Here is a 13,042-nt window from a genome sequence, read left to right on the forward strand (position 1 = left end):
AATGACGGATCTTCTATTTTCGAAAGCGAACATAGTTATTACTAGTGGCGACTCCAGGATTATTAGGGAGCCTGGGCAAATTTTTGGAGGGAATTTTATCAACCTAAATTTCGAATATAGAAATATTTAAACTCTGTTTTTCAATATTTAATTTTGGAAGAAATTTTTAAACAAGAAATAACATGCAAGAGTATAGTCATGTTTCCAATATAATTAAGGCTCAACTAAATAAGAGACTACAATGAAAACTGAATCCATATCGACGTATATAATTATATTAAACTACTTATTTATACAATCAAAACAACTTAACAAATTTTAAAATTCAAAACACCATCAAGTCATCAAACAAAGATTATAGATTGAGAAGGTTTTAGGTTGTTAAAAATTAGAATTAATTGCATATTTGATATGTTATGTTTATTTTAGGTTTCAATTTGGTCCCTTATTTTTTAAAAGTTTTAAGTTGGTCATTTTCCTCAAATTTTAGTTTAAATCGTCGACTTTTCTAATGAATTTGTGTATGTAGACCACTTAGGAGAGTACTATGTGAATGTTTTAGAAAAATTAACTCAAAATTTAACAAAAAGTTAGAAAAAATTAACTCAAAATTTAACGAAAACGACCAACTTATGTTGAGATCAATAACATAAGGAACCAACTTGAAACTTTTAAAAAATAAGGGACCAAATTAAAACCTAAAATAAATATTAGAGACTAAATATCTTTCGTACGGTACCTTTACGAAATGCGTTTCTTTCTTTTATTTTTATTTTTTCATGTTTCTTATTATTACAAAAAAAAAAAAAAAAAAGGCAGCCCAGGCATGTGCCGGGCTTGCCAGACGACATAATCGCCACTGGTTATTACCCAAGTTTCAAACGATATTTAACTATTCATAATATTTATACAAAAGTGATGTGGTATTGATAAGCAATTATATTTCTTAAGCATGTGATCAAATAATCCTTAAATGTGTATCAAATTAATTTAAAAATATTAATCTCTATTTTTCCCCGCAAAATATACTCTAGAAATAAATATATCAATTAAATAATATAATTTTAATATCCATCAGTTTGGGCCATAATAATGAGTAGGATTGACTATTGAAGGATGCTATTTATAAAGGGTCTTTAACAAGTCCAAGTACTTCAATACACTCTTCTTCATTTTTCCTCTTCTTCTTGAAGTTCCATTATTATAGGAATAAGAAAGAAATGGGAAATTGCCAAGCAATTGATGCTGCAACTCTAGTGATACAACATCCAAATGGGAAAACAGAGAAGTTTTATTCATCTATAAATGCAAACCAAGTTATGAAAATGAATCCTGGTCATTGTGTTGCTCTTCTCATCTCCACCACAATCTATCCAAACAAGAACATTGAAAATTCTCACAAAAATAATAATAGTGACACCAAAACCAACCCCGTTCGATTAACTCGCATAAAGCTTCTTAAACCGACCGATGATCTTCTTCTTGGCCATGTTTATAGACTCATCACAACTCAAGGTTAGTTGTAACCAAATATTTCTGGTTTGGTTTTATGTTTTTATCCTTTCATTTCAAATTTGAGATTGACTCTTTGAAATGTTTGCTGAGTTCAGAGGTTATGAAGGGTCTAAGGGAAAAGAAACAAGCAAAGATGAAACAGAATATGTTAGAATCAGCTCATAAGCATGATCTGGTGAAGGAAAATTTGGGGTTAGAGATGGAGAAAAAATCAAGGAGGTTTGACACACAAGACAATCAGGTAAATCCAAACCGATCGATATCTTATTTAGGTTTTCATAGTTCACAAGTTCGCAAGTAGAATTAGTGCATATTTGGAATCGATATATTTGACATCGATATATTTTATTGCCAAAATCACATTGGCACACCGTAATTCCATCAAACTCAATGTCAATCCATGAGATGCACTTAGCCTAAGTTCCTAAGCTCTATAAGTGACTTAGGGAGCTTGTATATTTGAGCTTATGTGAGCTCCTAAGCTCTTATAAAATTTTCTCCCAAACAGTTGTGCGCACTTATGCTAGTAGATAAGTCAGATAGTCTAACATAAGTCGATCCAAACAAACCCTTAGTCTATAATTTCAGCTTGAGATTTGTCGGTGTAGTTTGTCTAATTATAGCAATCAATTTTGGTCAGGAAACATCATTTTTGCAAACAGTGAATTTTATCATTGGAGTATTTTAAATGATTGGATTTGTAAATTGAATTCAAATCTATTAACACTCACAGGTGTTAACAGAAAAAGAAAAAAAAAAAATTACTCATTAGGATTTGACTTGTTTGTTTTTGAATTTGTTCGCTGCATAATTTTATGCTTATCTGTAATTGTCGTGTTTTTTTCAGGCAACGAAAGCTGAAAGATCGCGATCAAGGACAACTTCATCAACTAATAATGCTGCAAGTGTCACAGCTAAGACAAGATTCTGGCAACCATCTTTACAAAGTATCTCAGAAGTAGCCAGCTGAGAGACAGAGAAGCAAACAACTCAGAACTAAAATCAGCAAATAACAAAATCCCTTAATCCATGATTGCTAAATGATGTGAAAATTAAATATATTGCAATGCATTGAGCTTAAAGGGAGGCCAGAAAACAACTCAGAGATGATAAAATTATTGTCTTATTGGTTTATGCATAATTGTGCATTGTAAAGTTGACACATCCATGTCAGAGTTCATGTAATTAGCTATCAGTATTCTAATGGAATGAATCAATCTTTGTCATCACAAATTGTGTGTGCAGTGTTTTACTGGTTCAGCTGATTAAAAAGACTGAAGATTCAAATAAACTAATTTTAGGATAAATTGCATTTTTGACTCTCTAACTTTCAGAAACTTGCGATTTTGACCCCCTAACTTTTATAATAGCACTTTTAGCCCTCTAACTTTAATGCGAAATAGAAACTCTCAAACCATCGGCAAGTAACATCTGCCTAATCCTAAGAGGGGGACTCTTAAAGAAAGTAGTTCATCACTAAGCTAACGTCTAATGTTAGCAAGAGCATCGATCTTATTCACTACGCCATAAACACAAATAACACTAACATTTTGATCTAAAGACTAAAGCCATGACACAGTGAATACGCGCTGCACCACACTCTAGCCACGAGCACACCAAACAAAATTACCATTCAAGCAACACATAACTAAAAATTGATCCAATTGGTAACGAGTTGACCTATATTCTATAAAGACATGTTTTCAAATCCCGTTGTTAATATTAGAACTTCGTTATTGTTGGACAATCAATATGTAAGTATCTATGTCCTCTTAGAATATATGGAATTGGACCTAACTCAATTTTACAAAACCGACTTTTGTCTTCACTTATAAACATATATTTAGATCATCTCGCAACCGATGTGAGACTAGTGATTGATAGCAGGTGGCCTGATCAGAAACATGATAGCAGGTGGCCCAGCAAATCGTTTAGGAGGAGGCTCTAATACAATCTTAAAATAGAGAGATGAGCCTAACTCAACCTTACAAATCCGTTTTTTTAAGGTGAAGATTGTTTTCACTTATAAGTTATAAATATATGTTCAGGTTACATTGCAACGGATGTAAAACTCTTACTATTACCCTTAATTTTTAAAATGCCTGATCCGACCCTTATAAGCTTTGAGATTTAATTCGCCTAAACTTTATATAAAGGAAAGGAATAAGACAAAATGGAAATGGCTTGCAGCCAGCTCACACCACTCGTGCACTTCCTACGCATGAAAGTTTGTTTCACTCATAGTATATTGTCTCAAAACAATGCATAGAATTCCTTTTCACTTTTGCTTTTTTGTTGTGCTTTAAAATTCAACAACATCAGGCCATTCGTCATTTCATTCTTTATTTATTTTTATTTTTTTGTCTATATCACTTATTCCCTTCTTTATGATGAGCAATCATGGAAGATATGCCAATAGATAATCCAGCGCAACACACTGTTTCTCTTTTAACATTACATTATATATACATCAAAATGAATTTCAGCATAGTCTCAAATAACAAAATATAAGTTGACACTGTTTGTCTTTATTTTCTTTTTAAAAAAGAACACATATCAAGTACATTGTATACAGGCCTTGGCACCTTGCATATCTTATCATCATAACTGTTTTAATTGACGAGTTTACATTATCTTTTACAGCACAGCTTTATTATTTTGACAAAATGCAACAAAACTTAGACTAAAAAGAATGAAAGCATTGAATGTGTAATCAATCAAATACAAAAAGCCTACTGTTTCACAATATATATATATATATATATATATATATATATATATATATAGACCAGCGGCTATAGACTACAGTAAAAAAAAGGATCTATGACATCAGGTAATGAAGTCAACTTGCATGCCACCTTCATTATGAAATTCTTTATCCGGCCAAATGGCATCAACTATAACAATTAAATTGGAAAGCATATGTATAAAGTCTTCTCCAAATTATCAAGATCCCCTTTTCCTAAAAACTAATAGCAAGTTATTAAAAAAAAAAAAAAGAGTCCTTGCGTGCTAAATTTGTCAACAAAAAAAAGTTGTATGTGTGTTAGTGTCTAAAAATTTTAGGATCTTACACCATTTTTGTCTCCCAACAGTGAGGACCTCTAGTAATTTGGAATTTAGTCTAGAGATAGTAAAATTTGATTACACATTGAATTCCTTTGGGTTAATTCCTATCCTTAATAGTCTATCCCACATTGAATTGAATCGACGAGATAGGGGCGACAAAGCCTCAAAATTTGTCTCACGAAAATTATCACATGCAAAAGAAACATAGAGAATTGTTGAATAAAACAGTCCTATTGAATCAACACCCACAACTACTCTCTCGGCTTGCTCACACTTACTTTTGATGGTAGAATGAGTTCTATATATTTCAGATCTACAGTCACAAATTTATGATCTGGCAATCAATATTATAATCAGAACACGCAAATCTTGATCGGTGAAAAAACTACTCATGCACAAGAAATTTGGGTTCAAACCTTTTCAGTTTATTCTAACATGGCTATCATAACATCCAAATTGTTGCCACAAAAATACAATGTAAAGAAAACTAGCATACAAATGGTCATCTCATTCTGCACTTTCAGAATTACTGTTTACGAGCTTCTTCTCTCACAGCTGCCTTGACATATATTTCATAAATGCATCCTGAAAAATCGCAGAAAAGCATACAAGAACGTTAAAGAAATGGAACAAGTAACAAAATTTCAAGAAATATTGTTGCACACTAAGTCACAGAAATTCAAATCTAATCTAAATTAACACATTTTCTCATATTTAAACCATTATCTGGCATTAACTATAGAAAATTTAGAGGCAGTTCCTATTCAAAGTATAATTGGTAATCTACAACGGTATAGGAACTAAAATGGTATTAGACTAACCCGAAAAGGTATTTACTATTTCTTACTTCATAGAAGTGACATAACCCAGATAAATAAAACAGAATACTCAGTCGGTACTGAATTGTCAATTATGAATGCTGTTTTGATGTTATTAATAACATCTATTACTAACTATGTTGTAGACAATGTCAAATACAGGAAAGGTGTCTCCATCAATGTGCAGTGACCGAGAATCCAATAATTCAACTACCTTTATAAAAAAATTAAAAAAACCATTTGAAACATGTTAACTGGCAGTGATTGTATGGATACACTCATAAGTATCCAAACATTTGCTCTCTTAGGCTAGCTATAAAGGGGGAAGAACTAAACCACTTAAATACTCCACCAAACATCTCATACTACTTGATATGGAACCAGGGCACCCATATTACCCAAGTGCCTATCATAGCACCACCCCTGAAAGCTGACAGTCTAGCACTCGCATGCTACAACACTTTATTCAGTCTTTTCAGCCAGCCCTTCCGAAAGCAACCCTTTCAGAGCCACCAACAACCGGCTCTCATACCAATTGATAAGTATCGAAGCACTTGGAAGCCATCCCTTAGAAACTAGCTATCAAGCGGGAAGAACCAAGTCACTTAGATACTCCACTGAGTATCTCATACTACTTGATTTGGGGCTTGGGAAACCCATGATAGTATAATACACAAGTCCCGATCATAGACCTTCAAAACCAACTAGATACGATTTAAGTGATTAAATAACCCAAAATTAAAGTTGCTAAGATATGAGGAAATTATCAAAGCAGAAAGAAAACATACACAAGTTATACTTGGTAAGAAAAATGACCAATTGACTCAATCACAAACAGGCCATGACAATATCTATGTATCAGCTCATTAAAAGAGAATTCAATTTTCAATCCTTGATTGAAGGGTAACAAAGCACCCCTCATGGTTTCATTACTCTACATCAAAATCATTCAACTTCCTGTCACAAATCACAAATACCCAAACCCACATTCATTTCATCAAAAGCAGAATTAAAAGACACCATACCCGCAACAACAACAATAGTTAAAACATCCCCAACTTTTCTGAGCTTTTTCACACTCTGCTTATATGATTTGAATGGCTTGAGAGCTGAATCTTCTGCCAGGAGCTGCAACATAATCCAAGCAGTACAATTGAATGCAAAAACAAATGAAAGAAGGTGCCTACCAAGTGATACAAATATAACAGACAGATTGTGCATCTTAACATTGCAATATTGAAGTTAAATAACAAACTCTTCTGAGACAGGATTCAAAATTCAATTTTTCCGTTGGTGACGGATAAAAGTAATTTTAGAACCATAAAATCAATTTTGACACATCTGCATGTTCTTGATTAGAATTGTTTTTGCCTCCAAAATAGTTTACATGTACTACAGGAAGTTGGGCTGATAGTTTACATGGACTATATAGTGTCAAAAGTGGATATAATCTGTTGCTTAATGGTACAGGAAGGAGTGTTAATGTACATTATGTACTACACCAAGATGGGTGGAATAGCTTTTGGAAAATACATGCTCCTCCAAAGGCCAAACACTTACTTTGGCGTATATGTAAAAACTGTCTCCCTACTCGGACTCGGTTACAAGAGAGATGTGTTCAGTGTCCTATGGAATGTCCACTTTGTAATAATAATGTGGAGGATGATTGGCACTTTCTATTTAACTGTAATGACAGTGTTGAAGCTAGAGTTGCTGCTGGGTTGGATTACGAACCCATCAGATTTTATACTAACTGGTCGAATGGGGCACATGAGAGCAGCTGATGAAGTGATCTTGGATATATGCAAAAATGAGGATAAGGATGTGGCTGGTCAATTTGCTGTGCTGGTTTGGTTATTCAGGAGTAATAGAAATAATAAAGTGTGGAACGGTGAGCATGAAGAGGGGCGCGGGCTAGGCATCAAAGGACATCAGCTTTGGACTGATTGGAAGATAGGGCAGAACTGTCAACAGCTTGGTGCACAAGGAAAAAGCTCTATAATTGAAGGAGAAGCAATAGCCTTACTTTGAAGCAATAAAAGAAATGGAGCATAAAGGCATTACTCATGTCATTTTCGAAACGGATTCTAAGAATGTAGTTGACTCTATTTACAATTTACGTGTTGGTAATTCAGAGTTTAGTACCATCATCTGTAACATTAGGAATGCATTGTCTTGGTATTGGCTTGGGACCTGGGAGTGTGCTCCTCTTGAGGTCTGAGGTTCGATTCTCTTTGGCGCCGCCAATTTGGGTGGGCTAATTTAGCTTCTTCAAAAAAAAAAAAGGAATGCATTGTCTTTAAATTCAAACTTTGTGGTAAAGTTTATTAAGCGACAAGTGAACACGTTACACGGTGGCTCATACATTAGCTAGGGTGGCCATTTCTTGGGCTAGTCGCTATGTCTTTGATGTATTACCTTATTGTATTTCTCCTTTGTTGAATAATGAAATGATATAAGTTATTGTTTGTCAAAATAAAAAAAAATCACTCATAACTCCAGATGTATATGATTAATGTGTTTGGGATTAAATAAAATTAAGATTGAAAAATTGACAAGTTAATATAAATTATTTGAATCGAGGGAAAATTAAGCAAAAACAATAAAAATGGAAAAGTAGAAGAAGCTTATGGCTTACAGCTTTTTCACGAGGACCTGGTTGAACGTGGAATCGACGGCGCGAGAGGGAAACGGAATCTTGAGTGTTCTGGTTTGGATTGAAGAGAGAAATGAATGAGAGATGATAATGATTATGATTATGATTATGATTGGATGTATAATTAATTAAAAGAAAAAGAGAAAGAAATACCTGAGAGGTAGATCGAAGATGGGAAGCAAGGGTTGATTTGTTGAATAAGAATGCCATGGTTTGTGATGAGAAATGGTGTTGGTCAAAGTTCAGAATTGAACAATTTCGGAAGCAAGGGTTACGACTTACGACCCGTGCGTAGTACTAACGAGAGAGCAGATTTGCTCCATTTATACCTTGTTATTCAACAGATAGGTGACATGTGGCAAAAAAAGGAAAGCAACGGCTGAGATTATAACTAAATTCTCTGTGTACTATATTATGAGAATGGATTATATGATTTACACTTGAGAGAATAAAGTGTAATCTAACACCATCTAAATTCATTTTCTCTAAATTTTTATATGTTTCTCTCTCTTGATCAATGGTAACAAACCACACTTTATTCTCTTAAGTGTAAATTACACTTGAGAGAATTCATTCCCACTATATTATTGCCCAGTATAAAAATAAATAAAAATAGTAATTGAAATGTTTTGTTTCTTCTTCTCCTAACTTCTACACCTCTCGCCGCCGCAGCTTTCTCCATCTGTCCCAGTGGCGACGCTCACCATTCAAGCGCCGGTCCAAAAATAATTGAAAACTAGGGTGCCGTTTCATTTATTATTTTTTAGTTACATTTTAAGTTTTTCATATCAGCCTTTAGATTAAACTAGTTACCATGTCCGTTGCACGGGTCAATAATTATACATCAAATATATTATTCTTTTTTTTTTTCCTTGACAAATTTGAAATATATATATATATATATATATATATATATATATATATAATAATTGTTAATGGAATTAATGTATAGTTAGAAGAAAATAATTGGACTATTAGATGTTACCATTTCGAAAAAGCATGAACGCAACAGATCAGGTAGAAGGAGATGATCTTTGAGTCATTTAATAAATATATTAGAAATTGTGATTAATTATGCCGTTCAAACTTTATTGAAAAATAGGGTTAATATTTTGAGTTTTCAACTTTAATCACAATTGAAGCATATGTTTTAGTGATTGAAAGGTTTTTATATAAGTAATCTGACTCGGGAGTCAACTCTGTCATCAAGTAATTCTAGTCTCTTCCCGATCGCAGTTGCGAGGAATCGAACCATGGTCCTCCCCACCAAATCCAACATCAATCACCACTAGACTATCTAACGATCCGTAAATTCTTCTTCATTTTATTCCCTATAAACTAGAAATGATTAGTGATGAGGACATAATCCAAGACATAAGTGATGTAATCCAAAGCTTAGGAGGTCCTATGAAAAGGGCTTGTGCAAGAAGAATCAATGATGTCTTAGTTCACTTCATGATCAAATCCATAGAAGGTCCGGCCCAAGTTGATGAAGGCTTGGCCCAAATTGAAGAAAGAGAACCAAAGTTGAAGATTATCATCCAAGCATGGATAGTGGAAAATAAAGAGCTCCTCCACTAAGCATATGAAAGTGGTGCACCAAGAAATAAAAGAGCACCACTATCTCTTCTTTATTTTGCACTTTCCTTGTAATAAATCAGCCCCACTATCATGATAGTTAGTGGTTGAAATCCTTTTGCTTTCTTAGGAGTTATTTGTTTGCTTATTACATCATCATAAGTCTTTCCTATATAAAGGAGGCATGTAACTCTTGCCAAATCAATGAATTTTGTTAAGTTTTACACCTTGTGTAATTGAGAGCATTTGCTCTTAGGTTCTGGATTGGACCAAAATTGATCTTATCAAGGAATCCTTTTCTTGTGGTGATCTTCATCCATAGGCTTATCATTCTTTCTTGGATTAGAAAGAGTGTGGCGCCCCTTCTACTTATTCCATTTCTTCTATTTTCCTTTACTTTGTTTCAATTTAGTTCCTAAAAGTGTTTGTGTCAAATTCTATCCTAATTTTCATCAAATGGTGTCCATCAAGTGGTAATCAGAGCAAGTTCCAAAAAAAAAAAGGGGCCAAATTGTGGTAAAGTGTCTTTATTCTTGTTTTTCATTATTATTTGTGTTCCAAATATCATTATAAAAAAAAGAAAAAAAAAGAAATTGCTACTCTTTGTGTGTTCTTGCCACACTCTAAAATTTTCTTTGTCTCCTTTGTTATTCATTTTCTCCTTTGTTTTAGAGTTTTTTTTTTTTCTGTTGTTATAAATATTTCACAACCATGTCTAGTCCACCTTCACCTAGAACAACAGCTATGGCTATTCAAATGAGAGCCATGCGTGACCATTTTGAGAGATTGTTAAGAGAACAAGGTGAACAATTCCAACAAAAATTTGATGAGTTAGAAAGGAGGTCTAATGATGGTAGTGGTGATGAGGAGGAAAGAAGGCGTAGGAGGAGACAAGGGAGGGATCCTTTGAGGGGCATAAAAATTAAAGTTCCATCTTTTGTTGGGAAGAGTGATCCGGAGGCGTATCTAGAATGGGAGACTAAAATTGAGCAAATTTTTAATTGTCACAATTATTCTGATGTTGAAAAAGTGCATGTTGCTTCCATTGAGTTCAAGGAGTATGCTTTAGTGTGGTGGGATCAATTGATCAAAGATAGAAGGAGGTATGATGAACGACCAATTGATACTTGGGAAGAGATGAAGAGAATCATGAGGAGAAGGTTTGTTCCTTTCTATTATCATAGGGATTTACACAACAAATTGCAAAGACTCACTCAAGGTTCTAAAAGTGTTGCAGAATATTTCAAGGAGATGGAAGTTGCCAAAATTAGGGCTAATGTGGAGGAGGACAATGAAGCAACCATGGCTAGGTTTCTTCATGGTCTAAATCGTGACATTAGTGACATAGTGGAACTTCATCACTATGTTGAAATGGATGAATTGGTACACCAAGCTATCAAAGTGGAACAACAACTCAAAAGAAAGAGCCAAGCAAGGAGAATTTCCACCAATTTCAATTCTCCAAATTTGAAAGACAAGGAGGGTGCTTCATCTTCATCATCTACGGAGCCCATAGTTGAAAACAAAGGTAAAGCTATTGCACCTTCTCAAAGTGTTTCAACTAAGAAAAAGGTTACATGTTTCAAGTGTCAAGGCAAATGGCATATTGCATCTGAATGTCCAACAAAGAGAACTATGCTTATGGAGGAAAATGAAGAAGAGGAGGAAGGTAATAAGGATGTTGAAGAGAATGACGAAGAAGAAGAAGAAATACCTAGTGGAGAGTTACTCATGGTGAGGAGGATGTTGTGGAACTTGGTCAAAGAAGAAGACACCACTCAAAGAGAAAACCTTTTTCACACAAGATGCCTAGTCCAAAAAAAGGTATGTTCTTTAATTATTGATGGTGGGAGTTGTACCAATGTTGCTAGTACTCGTTTAGTGTCGAAACTTAATTTAGAAACAAAACCTCACCCTAAGCCATATAAACTTCAATGGCTTAATGAAAGTGTTGAAATGGTTGTTAATAGACAAGTTGAGGTTTGTTTTACAATTGGGAAATATGAGGATGTTGTGTTGTGTGATGTAGTACCTATGGAGGCTAGTCATTTGTTGTTAGGAAGACCTTGGCAATTTGACAAGAAGGTTAGTAATGAAGGGTATTCCAACAAATACTCTTTTGTGCATCATGGCCAAAAGATTGTTCTTGTACCATTGAGTCCTAATGAAGTGAGAGAAGATCAAAAGAAAATGAGAGAAAAAAATGAGCAAGAAAAAGAAAAGAATGAAAAAGATAAAGAAAAGAAAAAGAGTGACAAAAGAAATAATGATGAAATGAAAGAGAATTTGATTGCAAAAAAAGGAGAGGTTGGAAATGCAATTGTTTCAAAACAGCACCTATATTTGCTATTTTGCAAAAATGTGGAGCTGCTAGCTAACACTCCTAACCTACAAAAGTTTCCAAGTTGTGTTGAAACTCATTTGCAGGAATTTGAAGACATGTTTCCAAAGGAGGTACCAAGTGATTTACCACCTATAATAGGAATTGAGCATCACAATGACCTCAATCTAAGACCATCCATGTCAACCCGGCCAACTTACCGAATCAATCAACCACAAACTAAAGAATCACAAAAACAAGTGGCTGAATTTGTGAGAAAATTGCATGAGCAAGTGAAAATGAAAAATGGAGAGAAAATTGAAATTTATGCAAAAAAGGCTAACAAAGGATGGATGGTGGTTGTTTTTGATCCCGGGAATTGGATTCGAGTACAAATGAAAAAGGAATTATTGAAATCACAAAAGAAGTCCAAACTTAAGGGTGAAGAATTGTTCAATTCGAGGTCGAATTCTCTTCAAGAAGGAGGGAATGATGAGGACATCATCCAAGACATAAGTGATGCAATCCAAAGCTTAGGAGGTCCTATGAAAAGGGCTTGTGCAAGAAGAATCAATGATGTCTTAGTTCACTTCATGATCAAATCCATAGAAGGTCCGGCCCAAGTTGATGAAGGCTTGGCCCAAATTGAAGAAAGAGAACCAAAGTTGAAGATTATCATCCAAGCATGGATAGTGGAAAATAAAGAGCTCCTCCACTAAGCATATGATAGTGGTGCACCAAGAAATAAAAGAGCACCACTATCTCTTCTTTATTTTGCACTTTCCTTGTAATAAATCAGCCCCACTATCATGATAGTTAGTGGTTGAAATCCTTTTGCTTTCTTAGGAGTTATTTGTTTGCTTATTACATCATCATAAGTCTTTCCTATATAAAGGAGGCATGTAACTCTTGCCAAATCAATGAATTTTGTTAAGTTTTACACATTGTGTAATTGAGAGCATTTGCTCTTAGGTTCTGGATTGGACCAAAATTGATCTTATCAAGGAATCCTTTTCTTGTGGTGATCTTCATCCATAGGCTTATCATTCTCTCTTGGATTAGAAAGAGTGTGGCGCCCCTTCTACT

At 34.2% G+C, this 13,042-nt stretch overlaps 3 protein-coding genes across 3 annotated transcripts; 2 read left to right on the forward strand and 1 right to left on the reverse strand.

Moving 5' to 3' along the window:
• The first annotated feature begins 1,145 nt into the window (after nucleotides 1-1,145).
• Nucleotides 1,146-2,748, forward strand: LOC123908483. Its single transcript, XM_045959136.1, has 3 exons — nucleotides 1,146-1,515; nucleotides 1,611-1,756; nucleotides 2,363-2,748. The coding sequence occupies exons 1-3, from the start codon at nucleotides 1,221-1,223 to the stop codon at nucleotides 2,483-2,485; spliced, it is 564 nt and encodes a 187-aa protein (XP_045815092.1). The 5' UTR covers nucleotides 1,146-1,220; the 3' UTR covers nucleotides 2,486-2,748.
• A 2,205-nt stretch (nucleotides 2,749-4,953) lies between these two features.
• LOC123910012 (succinate dehydrogenase subunit 7B, mitochondrial-like) lies at nucleotides 4,954-8,370 on the reverse strand. Its single transcript, XM_045961034.1, has 4 exons — nucleotides 8,212-8,370; nucleotides 8,041-8,109; nucleotides 6,428-6,530; nucleotides 4,954-5,169 (listed from the first exon to the last, which is right to left on the reverse strand). Exons 1-4 carry the CDS (start codon nucleotides 8,266-8,268, stop codon nucleotides 5,111-5,113), a joined length of 288 nt encoding a protein of 95 aa, XP_045816990.1. The 5' UTR covers nucleotides 8,269-8,370; the 3' UTR covers nucleotides 4,954-5,110.
• A 1,977-nt stretch (nucleotides 8,371-10,347) lies between these two features.
• LOC123905411 lies at nucleotides 10,348-12,675 on the forward strand. The gene is made up of 2 exons (XM_045955010.1): nucleotides 10,348-11,805; nucleotides 12,064-12,675. Exons 1-2 carry the CDS (start codon nucleotides 10,348-10,350, stop codon nucleotides 12,673-12,675), a joined length of 2,070 nt encoding a protein of 689 aa, XP_045810966.1.
• The last annotated feature ends 367 nt before the right edge of the window (nucleotides 12,676-13,042 follow it).

The sequence above is a fragment of the Trifolium pratense genome, linkage group LG2 (genome assembly GCF_020283565.1).
Source record: "Trifolium pratense cultivar HEN17-A07 linkage group LG2, ARS_RC_1.1, whole genome shotgun sequence".
Lineage (NCBI taxonomy): Eukaryota > Viridiplantae > Streptophyta > Magnoliopsida > Fabales > Fabaceae > Trifolium > Trifolium pratense.